Source organism: Nerophis ophidion, linkage group LG13, assembly GCF_033978795.1.
Source record: "Nerophis ophidion isolate RoL-2023_Sa linkage group LG13, RoL_Noph_v1.0, whole genome shotgun sequence".
Classification (NCBI taxonomy): Eukaryota; Metazoa; Chordata; class Actinopteri; order Syngnathiformes; family Syngnathidae; genus Nerophis; species Nerophis ophidion.
The window spans coordinates 39,601,094-39,618,876 of NC_084623.1; the positions used below are offsets into that span (position 1 = coordinate 39,601,094).

At 38.7% G+C, this 17,783-nt stretch overlaps 2 protein-coding genes across 2 annotated transcripts in view; both read left to right on the forward strand.

The window, feature by feature from the left end:
• The window catches only part of cab39 (calcium binding protein 39), a 30,982-nt gene extending 24,078 nt beyond the window's left edge, over positions 1 to 6,904 (forward strand). The window contains exons 7-9 of the mRNA XM_061918892.1: positions 487 to 552; positions 724 to 867; positions 5,169 to 6,904. Of these exons, the coding sequence (XP_061774876.1) occupies positions 487 to 552; positions 724 to 867; positions 5,169 to 5,357 (399 nt within the window). The 3' untranslated portion in view covers positions 5,358 to 6,904. The remainder of the gene's footprint in view (positions 1 to 486; positions 553 to 723; positions 868 to 5,168) is intronic.
• A 2,349-nt stretch (positions 6,905 to 9,253) lies between these two features.
• Positions 9,254 to 17,783, forward strand: part of itm2ca (integral membrane protein 2Ca) — a 23,821-nt gene continuing 15,291 nt past the window's right edge. The window contains exon 1 of the mRNA XM_061918893.1: positions 9,254 to 9,500. Coding sequence (XP_061774877.1) covers positions 9,408 to 9,500 — 93 coding nt within the window. The 5' untranslated portion in view covers positions 9,254 to 9,407. The remainder of the gene's footprint in view (positions 9,501 to 17,783) is intronic.

Consider the following 17,783-nt stretch of genomic DNA (forward strand, 5'->3'; position numbering starts at 1 on the left):
TTTAAACTGTTAAAAAATTTGACCAATACGATTTTTAGGGCACAAAACTACTTACAGGCATATACTGTAATAATTCGAAGGATTTATTTTGACTAACATTTTTATACAAAATAATTAACAATACTCAACCGAAAAGTACAACATACATACAGCATTTGTGGAAGTGATGATATGACTGCTGACTTAATACTACACTAGTATATACTAGACTGTTGCATCAAAATTCTAACTTTACTTCTCAAATCAATACCATAACCAATATAATGTGGAACAACTGACAAGAAAAAACCTGCATGCTAATTAGCGATGCTCAGTCAGAATTTTTTGGGAAATTGTTTTACTTTTCATGAGCTCAGTTTAACATGAAGTAGCTGATAGTCCTTGTGAGAAAAGGAGTATTTTTTTGTCATTGTGGTAACACTTTAAAATGCCTTTTTTGGAGGAAACTCAACAACCGCTTCTGTCCTGTTTTTCTCCTCACTGTAGTTCTTTAGTGAATATGAGAAGTTGCTCCACTCTGAAAACTATGTGACAAAAAGGCAGTCTCTAAAGGTAAGATCTACGACATAAAGGTTTGACAGTTTGCAAGTGTTGGGTTTCTCTGAACCATCCAATCATCCTGTTGTGATCAACCATGCCATCCTTTATGCTTATTATTGTCAGTCTATCTGACGGTAATATTACTGAGCTAATAGTTATCGTTTTCTCCTTCTGTAATGGCAGTTACTGGGCGAGTTGCTCCTTGACCGGCACAATTTCACCATCATGACAAAGTACATCAGCAAGCCAGAAAATCTCAAGCTCATGATGAATTTGCTACGTGACAAGAGCCGCAACATCCAGTTTGAGGCTTTTCATGTTTTTAAGGTAAAGTACATACGTAGAAGTAAATACAGTAGTCCATTAATTCTCATCTGTATCTGTTGTTTGAGATTCCTTTTAACAGTACAGTGGAACCCATTTAAGTTATACTTACGTCAACCACCTCAACAAGTCCTGGTCTCGCCTTGTTATATTACTAAAAGTACCAAATTCAATACTTTTTATAGGTACCAACCAAATCCCGTCAGTACTACCGGGTACCGATTCACTTAAAGTAAAACATCTAATTTAAATCGATATCTATTGTTGCACATGATATTATATCCGGTTGCAGTCTTGGAACCGGCTCAAGCAACTGGCGGATATAGAGGCAGTCAAGCTGGACTGCCTCTAAGTAATGTTACAATTTTCTATGCCAACAAAGAAAAAGAAGGCGCTCAAAAGTACAGTAAAGCTTCACTTTTGAAAATGCACTAGCTCGATGCTAATTTACATTAAATATGCTATAGACATGCTATGGATTACCGTTAGCTATTATACATGAAAATTTCAACAACTCTACATTTGGTAATCAAAACTACAACTGAAATGCACGTTACAATCAAAAAGCTGGTATATAATACATGCAATACTTAGTCCAAACACTTTTTTGGCCTTAACAAGTAAAACACTGGCACATTCAACTAAATGGCAAAGACTGCTTCCTGCCTAAGGAAGCACAATGTAGGCTAGTCTTGGAATTGCAATAGCATGCAATGTCCACTATATAATACTTACAAATGAGACTCAGAAGTCTAAGAAAGCGTACAGCTGTCCAGCAACTTCAGGGTTCCTGGTTCGAATCCAGCTTCCGCCATCCTAGTCGCGGCCGTTGTGTTCTTTGGCAGTGCCGCTCACACTGGTGTATGAATGTGAACGAACGTAGGGTGGTGGTTGGAGAGGCTGTTGAATCAATGTGTGAATGTGGAGTGAATGAATGATGGGTTCTCAGTACCCGCTGTAAAGCGCTTTGAGTGTCTAGAAAAGCACTATATTAATCTTTATACATTATTATTATTATTATTATTATTATCATTATTATTATTATATTAACTTTATGACAAAGACCACTTTCTGGCTAAGGCAGCACACCATAATCTAAACACTATTGCCATCTAACGTCTTGGAAATGGAACTTCATGCAACATCTACTATTACAGTACTTGCAAATGAGACTCGCAGGTGTAAGAAAACAAGATTTTACACAAACACAGAAGTACCAAAAATGTATATTGTTGAGTACCAGTATAGATTCCCAGGTACCGGGAATTGGTTTTGTATCAATTTATTATGAAAGGTACTCACTCACATTAAAAACTGCCTGCTTAAGTTCACGTTGACATACATAGTCCACTGCTTTTCTCAACGTAGTCTGAGACCCGGAGCAGTCATTTCGATGAAAATACTACATTAATGTCAACATCAATGTAGTATTTAACAATGTCATATTGTTAAAGTTCTTATTATCGCTAAGCAATGTACCACAACATCACAAAACAACATAATTTATTTGTTTTTTCACAACATGTACAAAAGCTTTGGTATGACTGAAATACAATGAAAGTACCACAGCAGCGCTGTTCGATTAGTGTATGAAGTATGGTGGAATGACAATGAGGTAGGATGATGCATAAATCAACCTTTTATTGGCGTCTAACAAACAGCCCTGTACATTTACAACAAAACAGACTTCCATGTAATTAATCCGGCTCGTCAACTCTTTTTTTTTTTCTGTAGGACTGGCTCTAACTAGCAAGAAACGCGACTCCCCCCTGTAACCTAGTCCCTGAGTCAGAGCACAGAACTTCTCACACAACATCCTGTGGCTACAATGTCATATAAAAACAGAAGTACCATGTTAGGAAACGGCTGTGGGTTAATGAAATCCTTTATTCTCTTGTTCTCCTTACGTCTCCAGCCAAAGTCAAAAGTACATGCGCAAACAGTGTTTAGTTTCGGTTTCAATTTTGGTTATGTCGACATCAGTCATCCTGTTCGAGGGGCTTGTTTAACCAAACAAGCGGGTTCCACTGTACAAGCTCAGATCCTGTGCTGGTTGGCACAAAGTTAACTGCAAGTTTGCCTCAATTGCTTTAAAATGTGTTTATTACCAATCTAAGTCAACTAGGGCTGCACAATTAATCAATTTTAATCGGATGAATTCATTATGACAAAAAAGTTTGTTAAATTGATGTTCCTGTCTAAAGCTCGGCTCCTCCTTCCAGAACCTTCTCCACTCCAATCTACAACAAAAAGTTTACAAGTTTATTCACAATACCTACCGTATAACATTTACAATAGTGGTGAATATCATCATTTAAAGATTGGTATGTGAAAGGGTCCCCCAACAGCCTAATGGTCTACACAGACATCTGGTGCTCAAGACACACACGCACACACATCAGTGTTTCTCATCCACTTATTTATTTCAGGTTTCAAATAAATGAATACGATCAGATTTGGTGCTTTCGGGTTGGCCCTGGCTCATACACAAATTACTATGAAATGTCGCGGGTGTATAAGAAATCCGCTGCACAACACACCTGCAATGCCAGAGAAGATGCAGCAGAAGGGTTCTGTGGTGCTAATTTGTGCGACTTTGACACTATATTTAGCGTAGTGAGGTGTATTAAAAGTGAAAGGAGTTTTGCGTTGTGCATTTATTTGGTAATGAAATACAAGCGGTCACAAATTGACTATTTGCCGGTTGAGTGGAGAGCCATCTCCATAGGTCCAGAGACCAAGCAGAATGTTTGTTTTATTAACGTTTTATTTACAACTCTGCAGGGTACTTATACTCACGCCCAGATTTTCCACTACAGAGGGGCCATGGGGCCCACTTAAATATTACCACTGAATTAGTAATCTTACTCCTGGCTTTAGTTATATTCAATATTTATATCTATCCGTTTTACGGTTAGCAACCTTGTCAAATGAAATGAAACCATGTGTTAATTACAGAGATTATTTATTTAACACAAACCTTATTTTTGACTCCGACTCATAGAAAAAAAATACCAACCAAAATGTGTTTGACTTAACTGTCAATAAAATTAAAGTTAAATTGAAAATACAGCTTCACCACTTTAGTCATATTTTTTGCGCTTAAGACACTTCTGACTGACTTTTCCTCTAGATCTCTTTTGTTTGATTGACATGGTCATTACTGCCACAAGTGGTGAAAAAGTGCATTTCAACTGAGTCCATACGGACCACAGCTGAGAAACAGATATTTTTTGGGTGCTCGTGGTCCAACAATGGGCCCTATGGTTAAGAAACTCTGCTCTAGTCTATTGCTGCGTTCCATTTACCTCGGAAGTTGTGAGTGTTCCAGTTACGAGGCCGGAAATCAAGATGGCCACATCCACGAAAGCTATGTTTGCTATTTAATATAAACAATTTATGGGACAATATGCCCTCTTTCTGCAACCTTAAAACATGGTGGATGAAGAGGAAACAGGCACTATTGCTAGCAATTTAGAACATATACCCCAAATGAAGTAAAGGTAGTTTTCACTACAGTGACGTTACCATATAAAATGACCATACGCATATGGTATGTCCATATTGCATATGGCTGATTTACTGTGACAAAAAAATAATCAAAGGTACTAATAACGGCTATTATAGACGCGGACATCATTGTTTACATCCAGCCATCCTTGAAACGACCGAGTTGGAAATCCAACCTCGAGGGGCATTCCAGTTGAAATTCCGACCAGGAACTCGAAAATCCTGGCTTCCCAGTACAAATAGAACGCACCATGTACTTCTGGTTCCACTCTACCGCGAAGAATTCTGGGTAGTTACTTTACATAATGAATACGCTAAAATGTTAATACAAATAATGAATAAAAGCACAAAGATGTGTCTTAAAAGAAATGTATAACGCGTTTTTATTAGCATGATGACAGCAGCAACCCACTTCTTTCTGTTGTCTTTGGTAGTTTTTACCAAATAAGTCAAAATTGAAAGTCGAGTTTTCCGATTTCAAAAATCGGGAATTTATTTTTGGCGAAAATTGTGCATACCATGAATTAATTAACGTGGACCCCGACTTGAACTGGTTGAATAAGTTATTCGGGTATTACCATTTAGTGGTCAATTGTACGAAATATGTACTAATAAAAGTTTCAATCAATCAATCAACCTTAAAATCAATATTTCATTCACTTATTATGCCTGTTTCTAGAGGCCACCAATATTTATAACCGTTACTAGAAGGAACTTAGCAGTCACATAGACACTAATGGGACGCACACATCACACACTTCAATGTAATTTTTTTCTCCTGCTTCCTGTACCAGGTGTTTGTGGCCAACCCCAACAAGACGCAGCCCATCCTCGATATCCTACTGAAGAATCAGAGCAAACTCATCGAGTTCCTCAGCAAGTTCCAGAACGACAGAACAGAGGACGAACAGTTCAACGATGAAAAGACTTACCTGGTCAAACAGATTAGGGACCTCAAGAGGCCCGCCACCCAGGAGGCTTGACGGGTGGCGTCCGAGCGAGGAGGGCGGAGCCAACCATTTCTTGACAGCCTAATGGCCTAACGCCTGCTTAACAGACCTATCAGTTGCTGCTCTTCTGGTTTCTGAGCAAAGAATTCAGGAAAAAAACAAAACAAAGAAAATCCCTGTACCATTTCAAGTTGTCGGGGGGTTGCCAGAACATCTGTGATTTTCTTTCGTTTTAGTGCGTTTGTTGAAAAGAAAACAATAGATGCTGCTGCTTTCATGCACCTTCGACTACGTACGGTCCATTGATACCACACTAGTCCATCCTAAATAAAGCCACTTATAAGGCCGGCTCACAGGAAGTAAACATATCAACGCACATAAGAACGTGCTCGCAACCCTTGGATGATTTCAGAACGGTACGAGCGGCACGGGCATGTTTTGCTGCATGCCTGGGAAAAAGGGCGACTGACTGGCGTCCGCACGTGATAGCAGCGCCGCCGCGTTCAGCAACCAGACTGTGAAATGCACGATGCATCAATGCCTTGATCCAAAACAGCAGCGACGGCTCATTGTGCTGACGTGTGGAGTGGGGGGTTGAAGGGGACTCTCAGATGCCATGACACAGCACTTTTGACCTGCTTTGCTCCACTCATGACTCAGCACTGAAGATTCACGAAGGGCAGGATGCAACTAATGAAAATCCCCAAGTCCTCCCTTTATTCTTTTCCAAGGCTGGGAGAGCATGTACATATGCCTTTTTTTGCTGCTTTGTAGCTTGTTTAACATAGGATTGTATTATATGTATCGACTTTAAACATCACATTTCTGGTTCATGGTAATCAAATTACTTTCTAAACCACAAGAGATTAGAACATGTTTTTACATTTCATTTTATTGCTTGGTTTCGTGTACATAAATTAGAGTGGCAGCTCACAGTTATCTTTAGGATATGAATACAAAGTGGTGTTATCAGTAAGGGATGTCTTTATGTGAGAAGAGGAAGGTTGGGATTGGCAGCAGGTTCATTCAATCAAAGCCAACAATGCGTTTCCCCCTTTCATTATTGCTTCATATTTCCTTGTTTCCTTGGGAAGGGTTGTCATGGTAAACGCAGGAGCAGTGCGCCTCATTTCATTCTTACGTTGGGAGTCTTGATGGTTTCCAAATTCCAGTACAATTACGAGTGTCAAGCAGACTACTTTGGGGTGTGATGGTATATTCTTACATGCTACTTTGGGGCGTGATGGTATATTCTTACATGAACGGAATTGCAGTGAGTTTGACGGTCCATGTAAGGGCGATTATTTATGTATTCGAACGGGTAATATAGACCAGTCTCACGTAGTCCCACAGCTCCTCCGTGCATGTCCCTACACTGGCTGCTGTGCATGATGCTGTACTAACGACGTTGTACTGGAATTGTTCATTTTAACAACATCCAAACGTCGCCGTCGACTCTTCGCAGCTTGTACGCAGCTCTTGACACCAGTTTCGGTGTAAAACGTTTCGGTGCTTTCGGGAAGAAGTGTCAAAAGGCCTGAGCCCTATGAGTCAAATAAAAAAAAAAGGTTTGAAAATAAGTGAAGCTGGTCATTTTCTTCTTAAATCAAAACAAACAAAAAATACCACTACATCAGGAGTGGCCAAACTTTTTGCCTGTAAGGGTCAAAGTGAAAAGGCGATTTTTACCTTGCAACAGCCCCACAAGTGAGGAATTTAGCCTCACACTGCCATGTATTCAGTATACTTAAGTCATGGGCCTAATTCAGTAAGCATGCAACTCTGCATCTTTCATGTACATTTTTTAAACCTCAAAACATCCAAAAGGGTAATTTTCTGCAGATGTTTGCTGTTTCCAGGTATTGTTCTAGAACCAGTTCCTCCTAAACATTTCATCTGATTGCTTTCAAACTTTACTGAGACAGATTAAACATATGGAGGACGCTAAATTTCGAAGAGTTTAGGTTTTCATTGTCGGATGGAAGTAAAGCATGACGACCAAGAGTAAGTACCCTTCTTCATATATATATATATATATATATATATATATATATATATATATATATAAAAGTATTTAGTCAGCCATCGATTGTGCAAGTTCTCCCACTTAGAATGATGACAGAGGACTAATTTTCATCATAGGTACACTTCAACTGTGAGAGACAGAATGTGAAAAAAAAATCCAGGAATTCAGATTGTAGAAATTTTAAAGCATTTATTTGTAAATTATGGTGGAAAATAAGTATTTGGTCAACCATTCAAAGCTCTCACTGATGGAAGGAGGTTTTGGCTCAAAATCTCACGATACATGGCCTCATTCATTCTTTCCTTAACACGGATGCATCGTCCTGTACACTTGGCAGAAAAACTGCCCCAAAGCATGATGTTTCCACCCCCATGTTTCACAGTAGGTGTGGTGTTCTTGAGGTCCAACTCAGTATTCTTCCTCCAAACATGACGAGTTGAGTTTATACCAAAACTGATTCATGGATGATACAGAGGATTAGGAGAATGTCATGTGGTCAGATGAAACCAAAATAGAACTTTCTGGTATAAACTCAACTTGTCGTGTTTGGAGGAAGAAGAGTACTGAGTTGCATCCCAAGAACACCACACCTACTGTGAAGCATGGGGGTGGAAACATCATGCTTTGGGGCTGTTTTTCTGCTAAGGGGACAGGATGATTGATCCGTGTTAAGGAAATAATGAATGGGGCCATGTATCGTGAGATTTTGAGCCGAAACCTCCTTCCATCAGTGAGAGCTTTGAATGGTTGACCAAATACTTATTTTCCACCATAATTTACAAAAAAATTATTTAAAATTCCGACAATGTGAATTCCTGGATTTTTTTTTCACATTCTGTCTCTCACAGTTGAAGTGTACCTATGATGAAAATTACAGACCCCTGTCCTCATTTTAAGTGGGAGAACTTGCACGATCGGTGGCTGACTAAATACTTTTTTGTCCCAGTGTGTGTGTGTGCGTGTGTGTGTGTGTGTATATATATATATATATATATATATATATATATACACACATATACATATACATACACAGCCCGGCCCCCGGCCTAATTTTTTCAACTCAAAGCGGCCCCCAAGTCAAAAAGTTTGGGGACACCTGCTCTCTGAAGAAGGTTACTTACTCTTTGTCGTCATGCTTCACTTACATCCGACAATGAATTCCATCCATCCATCCATTTTCTACCGCTTATTACCTTTTGGGGTCGCGGGGGGCGCTGGCGCCTATCTCAGCTACAATCGGGCGGAAGGCGGGGTACACCCTGGACAAGTCGCCACCTCATCGCAGGGCCAACACAGATAGACAGACAACATTCACACTCACATTCACACACTAGGGCCAATTTAGTGTTGCCAATCAACCTATCCCCAGGTGCATGTCTTTGGAAGTGGGTGGAAGCCGGAGTACCCGGAGGGAACCCACGCATTCACGAGGAGAACATGCAAACTCCACACAGAAAGATCCCGAGCCTGGATTTGAACCCAGGACTGCAGGACCTTCGTATTGTGAGGCAGACGCACTAACCCCTCTGCCACCGTGAAGCCCACAATTAATTCTGTTGTTGGATAATAAAGGGGTTTCGTTCTATACTAAAAGCTGCCGCTGGCGGAACAGCGCCATCACCTGGTTGTAACCAGGCACGTCAAGACAATGACATCTGGCGGAGCGCGGAATGTTTGCTAAGAGCCTCGAATTATTAAACACTTCTCAAATTATTACGAAAATTATGTTACAAAGCAAGTCATTAAAGAACAGAACATTTAAATTCCCTTTAAGATTCAACAAACAATAGGTGCCCCACTTCCGGTGCAGATACAAACCAGGTGGGCGATACCGCACATTTCGCTGTCAATCCGATACCAAATACACGCCGACTGAAAAATATCGATGTCATCCCGATATATCGATCCAATAACCTCGACATTCGGATCGACCAGCGAGCCCCGAAGACAACAGAAAGCAGACAAGCGGTGAAAGGTAGGCGGCCTGTCTGATAGGCGACGACTCCGCTTGCCTACTTCACATAATTCACACACTTGACTCTCAACACACTTGAGCCATGGTGAAAATCACTTTCCAGTCTGTGGCGGGACACAAAGAAGACAAAGAGAACGATGGCGATAAGAGCGAAATCCTCATTCCCCATTCGATGGTGAGTTGACGTTCCTGTGTTCTGTGTTTTGTTCGCGCTTCTAATGGTTTACTTGCTGTTTGATTACGCCAAGGTGTCCTTGTGTTGTGTGTCATTGTTACACCGTGTCGCCATTACGTTGACAACAAAAACCTGGCCAAGCTGTCATGGCTTCCTCATGTTAAACGCCTCTATTCAATTTGTCAAAGGGGAAACGTCAAACACACCAAAGGTCTCCAAAGTCTGGCTCCGGTGCCGTTTTTTGTCCCGCAGTTATTTACATATTCTAAAAACATAAATCATTTTTATCCATCCATCCAATTTTTTCCGCTTATCCGAGGTCGGGTCGCGGGGGCAGCAGCCTAAGCAGGGAAGCCCAGACTTCCCTCTCCTCAGCCACTTCGTCCAGCTCTTCTCGGGGGATCCCGAGGGGTTCCCAGGCCAGCTGGGAGACATAGTCTTCCCAACGTGTCCTGGGTCTTCCCCGTAAACACCTCCCGAGGGTGGCGTTTGGGTGGCATCCTGACCAGATGCCCAAGCTACCTCATCTGGCTCCTCTATTATCCATAAACCAGGGGTGTCCAAACTTTTTCCACTGAGGGCCACAGACAGAAAAATAGAATAGAATAGAATAGAAAGTACCTTATTGATCCCTGGGGGAAATTCAGCACCACAGTTCGCTCACAATAAACAATCATAATAATAAATAATATATGACATATATTATATATATATTATATGAATAATATAAATATATTCTACATATATTCTACATTTAAAGGCCTACTGAAACCCACTACTACCGACCACACAGTCTGATAGTTTATATATCAATGATGAAATATTAACATTGCAACACATGGCAATACGGCCTTTTTAGTTTACTAAATTGCAATTTTAAATTTCCCGGGAGTTTCGTCTTCGTCACCTGCTAATAAATTTAATAAATACAGTTTTGGTTAATTGACTTAGTTGCGGTTTGGTTCTCTGAATGAACGTTTAAAAGTAGCATATGTTAGTGCAGTACGAACAAGAATGTTTAAATGTAGACACATAGAATTATTACACTGCTGTGATTACATGCATCAAGTGTTCATTCAAGGCTAAGGCAAAATATCGTAATATATATCGTATATCGCGATATGGCCTAAAAATATCACTGTATTAAAAAAAAGGCAATATCGCCCAGGCCTACTTGAAGGTATGCCAAAGGCTACGTGAGATTTTTTTTAAATATTCCAAAAATAGCACAAATTCAAAAATAATTTATAAATATATTTATTGAATAATACTTCAACAAAATATAAAGGGTAGTTCATAAACTGTGAAAATAAATGCAACAATGCAATATTCAATGTTGACAGCTAGATTTTTGTGGACATGTTCCATAAATATTGATGTTAAAGATTTCTTTTTTTGTGAAGAAATGTTCAGAATTTAGTTCATGAATCCAGACGGATCTCTATTACAATCCCCAAAGAGGGCACTTCAAGTTGATGATTACTTCTATGTGTAGAAATCTTTATTTATAATTGAATCAATAGTTTATTTTTCAACAAGTTTTTAATCATTTGTATATCTTTTTTTCCAAATAGTACAAGAAAGACCACTAAAAATGAGCAATATTTTGCACTGTTTTAGAATTGAATAAATCAGAAACTGATGACATAATGCTGTATTTTACTTTTTTATCTCTTTTTTTCAACCAAAAATGCTTGAATACTTGAATTTAAAAAAAATTCACAGGGGGTACATCACTGAAAAAATGTTCAGAACCACTGTTCTACGTCACGAGTATTGGTGTATAGTGGTGACGAAAACAACGCAAACACAGTTGAACTCTGAACTCAAAATCCAACCGATTTTTAAATGCATCGCAATTTGGACATGGACGATTATAAAATCGATTTGTAAATGTCAATAATCGATAATCGATTTATTTATTTTAAATAAAGTAATGCAGACAGTTCCAAAGTTTGTCTGACTTCAACGAGCCACACCAACGATCGATCCGACCAGCTCCTTTGTTATAGCGCCATTATGTTCCAGTTAAGCACACGTTTCCATAAATGCGATGTGAATTTCTTATTACAAATGCACTGTTTTTAAAAAGTTTCAAGTAATAAACAATTATTTAGTGAAACAAAAAGAAATGTATAACTGCATCAACATGCATGAATTAAAGATGCATCAATAATTACATTTTAATCGAATCGTAGCTCCTGAATCGTAATCGAATCATGAGGTGGCCAAAGATTCCCGCCTCTCGCGTTGCTACTCCCGATGGCGCATTCAAGTGTGAAACTCTGAGTGACTACTGCAGAGAGCCAGCCAGCGGCAGATACACACATACTTAGACAGAGGGCTGATTTCTCTACGTTTCCCACACTTCATTGCCGGTGGCCATATTGGTAGGCTCCGTTTGTAAACACACCCATTGCTGCGGATCATTCAACAAGTGATATTCATAATGCCGATGATGTGTGGGATTGTCAACTGCCACAATCGAGGTTTGAGAGATATTACTAGCTTTTATTGAATTCCTAAGCGTGTTTCTGGACAGACGGAAGCGACCGAAAAAACTTGTGTTTGGTGGAAGAACGTTGATAGTAGTTGTATTGATAGAAAATAGTACTCACTTCTCAAATGCGGACTGGAGCCGCCATATAAAACAAAACTGAGGCGACATAAGAACAGCCTTTTCTGAATAATGCCTGATAGTCACAGTGGGCTGAGATGCCCTTAGATTGGTACCCGTGATTATACAGTGTGTCAAACTTGGGTCGTATCATTTCTGAGAGTGCATGACTCTCGCCTTGACGACACAATGTCCACTGGGTTTTTATAGATAAACATAAATGTCATGAACCCATCCACAAACAAACTGGTCAGAGCTTACTAGACTCTTATCATTTTGAAAGTACTTCAAGGTGAAAATGAGCTGGGTTGAAAAATTAAGTAGTTTACCAACTGTGTGTATGAGACAACATGGAAGATGTCATCTCTACTCCACTCAGACTTGTTGATCTGGTAAGGATCCTCACATCCAATTGCGGCTTTTTTCTCTTTATAGCAATGAAGGAACATATCTAACGATTCACAATTTGTCTCCATCGTATCACAGCCGGTGCAATGTTATTTTCCTCTGAATAGTTCGTAAATATTGCTTGTAGCGCTATTGTAAACAGAGAAACTCCGCGAACAAACCCTACCACTATGGCTGCCATCAATGTATTGTGGGAAATGTTGACAAAAAGTCAGGAGCCGGAGAGCGTTTCACTTCTTGTTCAACTCACATAAGTCTCACACAACCTTCAAAATGAAAAAGTTAAATTTTCACCCTAACTATTTAAATACTAACTTAAATCTTATTTTTCAATATTAACTTATAAATCACTATCACCAAAATATAAATAATAAATTTTATACAGATTGGCACTTACACTGCTATAGACATGGTATTGTTTACATTACTTAGTGTTGTTAAACGATACTTTATCAAAATCGGATATTTCCAGTGCTTCTGAAATAATGGGGTGGGGTTTGCCGGGGGCATGACAGGGGGGGCCTGAGAGGCTAGGTACTTTCAGTATTAGCGTCTTTTTTTCTTTCTTGAAAGATTCACAAGCCTCCAGCTAGGTGGCAGCACTGCTCAAACACAAAATACAGATATCCTTTAAAGCAGGGGTCTCAAACATGCGGCCCGCGGGCCAATTGCGGCCCGCGAGACGTTATTTTGCGGCCCGCACTTCGATATGACAATTTAATGTATGTGCGGCCCGTGAGTTTAATATGAACGGACCTTGACAGCTTCATACTTCCCAACGTTCCCAATTTTCACGGGAGTCCTCTTAACATCAGGGTATCCATTCTCTGGTAATCCCTGTCGATTTTTACCCAATCAACAACACTCAGCGGGTGCCGCAATGGCACTATTCTTAACGCTCTCTGAATCCTGTACAGACAGCGTGCAAGCCTATTTGATTGTTGCATTTGGCTGAGCAGTACACATGTGTGATGTTGCAAGACATATTTGGTCAAGATCTACACAAGTCACACTGAGGGTGGCCGTAAAAAAAACTTTAACACTGTTACAAATATGTGTCAGACTGTGAACCCACACCAAACAAGAATGGCAAACACATTTCAGGAGTATATCCGCACTGTAATACAACATAAATTCAACAGAACAAATACCCAGAATCCCGTGCAGCCCTGACTCTTCCGGGCTACAATACACACACCCACGCTACCACCAACCTCCCACACCCCCACCCTCCCTACTTGCTTCTGTTGAGGTTGTGTATATAGTAGCCCGGGAGAGTTTGGGCTGCAAGGTGTTCTGGGTATTTGTTCTCTTGTGTTTAAGTTGTGTTAGGGTGCGGATCTTCTACCAAAATGTGTTTGTCATACTTGTTTGGTGTGGTTCAAAGTGTGGCACATATTTGTAACAGTGTTAAAGTTGATTATACGGCCACCCTCTGTGTGACCTTTATAGCTGTTGAGTAAGTACGTCTTGCAGCCACTAACGTTGTTCTGCACAAATCTCACACAACATGATTTAGAGTTGTCACTGTAGTTGTGTTATGTGCGCAATGACAAGTTGTAGAGCACTAGTTCTCTTATAGATAGTACGCTATGTGAAGGTATGCCAAGGGTTTAGTGAGATTTCTCAAAATCATTCTAAAAAAAAAAAGCAGTCAGTCATAAATACTTAATAAATATATTTATTGGATAACACTTCAACAAAATATGAATGTAAGTTCACAAACTGTGAAAATAAATGCAACAATGCAATATTCAGTGTTGACAGCTAGATTTTTTTGTGGACATGATCCATAAATATTGATGTTAAAGATTTCTTTTTTTGTGAAGAAATGTTCAGAATTTAGTTCATGAATCCAGATCGATCTCTATTACAATCCCCTAAGAGGGCACTTTAAGTTAATGATTACTTCTATGTGTAGAAATCTTTATTTATAATTAAATGACTTGTTTATTTTTCAACACATTTTTTTGTTATTTTTATTTTTTTTTCCAAATAGTTCAAGAAAGACCACTACAAATCAACAATATTTTGTTATACAATTTAATAAATCAGAAACTGATGACATAGTGCTGTATTTTACTTCTTCATCTCTTTTTTTCCAACCAAAATGCTTTGTTCTGATTAGGGGGTACTTTGATTAAAAAAATGTTCACATGGTGTACATCACTGAAAAAAGGTTGAGAACCACTGTTGTAGAGGACGTCAAAGGCAGTGTAGTCATGGCAGCCCTTAATAATGTCGGCCGGGTGAAAATCGGGACAAATTCCTGAAAATGATTGCACCGATAGATTGCCGGGAGGTGCACTGAAATTCAGGAGTCTTCCAGAAAAATCGTGAGGGTTGGCTTTCCCGGAAAGCCATTCGTAGAAGGTGAATTCATTAAAAAGTGCATGTTAGATTTTTGAAGAAATCTTTTCTTGAGGCCCAGCCTCACCCAGTTTCTGCATCCAGTGGCCCCCAGGTAAATTGAGGTTGAGACCCCTGCTTTAAAGTTTTATAATAATTAGACCAGTATTTATATAGTGGGGTGGGCAAGTCTACAGCAAGGTGGTATGTGGATGCTGGTGGCAACTCATAGTGTTGTCTATGGATAAATAAATGAATGAAACAAGTGAATGAGAAGCACTGGATTAATAACACTTTTGAATTTGTATTAATTGTGATTAATTGTGTGTAATTTAAAATTACAATAAAAAGGACCACAATTTTTGGACACAAATGAATTTTTGTTTTATTTTATTGCACTTTATAGTTTGTTAGTTTTTTTTTCCAATACATCTCACTTCGCCAAAAAGAGGCCCCATGCGTTATATATATATGGACATGCCATGTGCACTATGGAGGCTCTTTGAACATTTCTATTTCTGCAAAAATAGGAAACTTTTTAGCCGTTGTTTTTCTTTTTAGCTCCCGATCAGTACAGTTATCCCTTATCAGTTTGGTCACAACTGTGACTTGACATCCTGTCGTATGTCTAGGAACCTGTAAAAATAAATGCTGTAATGATGATGATTTCTAAAAACTATTATTTAGTATACTTTTATCAGGGTTTTGTTAATTGGGTTAATGACACTTTTAAATCATGATAAATCACAATAAATTGCAGTGAATTATTTGCTTGCACAATTCAAATTAACTTTAAAAAGTTGCCAATTTGACACAATGCAATTTTATTATTAGAATGTCATACATGGACATTTTTTAAATATTTTTCTTGAATGTACACCATTTATCTGCAGCTATACATGATTAATGCAATATTTTTGGTGACTAATCACATGCGTTGATGCAATACATTTGACAGCCCTAATTATATTATATTATATTGTATTGTGCATGGATCTGCCTAGTGATACACTGAATGCACTGTATGTGTCGTACCGTCCAATGACACTTGGATTCAAAATGGCAGATGCATTTGCATGCAGATTTAAATGTGCTGGGACGCCTCAGGTCATGCTGTGGCAGCATCCCTGCACACTGACTCTGTATTCTATACAAGATGATGAGGATGATGATGATGATGATGGATTCATGATGTGGATATTGGCTTTTCTTACATTAAAGTGTGTGTGAGATGTGTTTTTTGTGAAAAGTGGCCAAGACCAATTTTTTTTGTGGCTTGTCTCACTGTCAGCTGGTGTGAAAAGCCTCCGTGTCTCTGTGGGACGACAAAACAAAAAGAGTGTGTGTTCACACATGCACAGTTGTTTCCTTGTCCTCACATGCCCTTGTGTATCCAAATGTTCCTATTATGTCTTAAAACTTGCATGCACATTGGCAATTCTTTGGACAACAGTCCAGCTTTTACTTTACAATCAAAAACATGTTATTTTATCTCATTAGTTTAAAAAAAATAATAATTCAACCTCTCAGAAAAGCAAACTTAAGGTTGAGGGATGCGGAAAATGTTGCTATCAATTTAATGCCAAGTAAATACAGGGCCAGCCTAGGAATGGGCAATATGGCTCGAAATCTATATCATGATATATATTGCAGCCTTTTATATTATATATAGGAGTGTAATGATTTGTTTTAATTTGAGCACGTGGCAATGACGTCACAGACAGGCAATAGACTTGTGTAACATTTAACGTCTTTTTTTATTTAATTGTGCTAAAAACTACTTTTATATAAAGTCTGCCGTTCTTAAAGCCAATCACTAGTATCGATAAAATCGATTACTGTACTTTCCGTGCTATTGAGCGCACCAGTATTTAAGAATATATTTTTACATGTATTAACCGTACTGGACAATAAGCCGCAAATATATGCCATTACAACAGTTTTGTAAATGTTTGTTTACATACCTTTATTCTTTCCAAATGTGCATATCCAAGAAAACGGAAGTCATTGTCATGGACTCACTAGCTGCGGAAGCTAGCTCTCCAATCAGCTAAACAGACTCAATATCTACACGGTGACGTTTTGGTGAGTTTACAAAACTAACAATACAAAAAGAATGCCATTATAAGGTAATAATGCTAACACAGACATTTGTAAACATGTTCACATATTGGCAAATGCTAAGAACGCTAGCTTGATTATATTACGATAGCGCGCACAAGTATATATGAAAACTTTCCTACAGGTATCACACATGGGACGGTTTTGTAAGTATGAATTGTTTTAGTTATACTATAAAACTTACAAACTTTGCTTGGAGTGATGAATGAAGAATCCTTTGGAGCAGATACTCTATGGACTGTTTTACTTGTGGTTCAAGGCATTAAAACAGGAAATACATTTTCAACCCGCAACATCTGCCGTGAGTGAACACATCCAAAAGATGGTGCCATACCACAAATAATAACACACCCTTTTAGTGTCTGTTGAAAAGTATTTGTTGAATACAAAACATTATGGCCGGTAGCGAAGAAAAATTCCAAAATTAGCTACACCATCTTATAAGCCGCAGGGCTCAAAGTGTAGGGAAAAAGTAGTGGCTTATAGTCTGAAAAACACAATAATATTTTTTAAACAATATTAGACCAATATGTATCTTCTGAAAGGCCAACAAGCACAGCACAGACCGATATATATGAATCTTGGGAATAAGAAATTATCTATTGTTTAATCGTTACACCCCTATTTATTTTGTGTATTTTGTGTTAATAGAATTTCAAAACTGGTTAATATGGCTCTTAATTGAACTGCTGATTGATGAATGTGGTAACATATAGTGTCATTCACAGTTGTATTATTATATCAAAACTTTTAATAATCTATTTGTTAATTTACTGTTAATATCGATC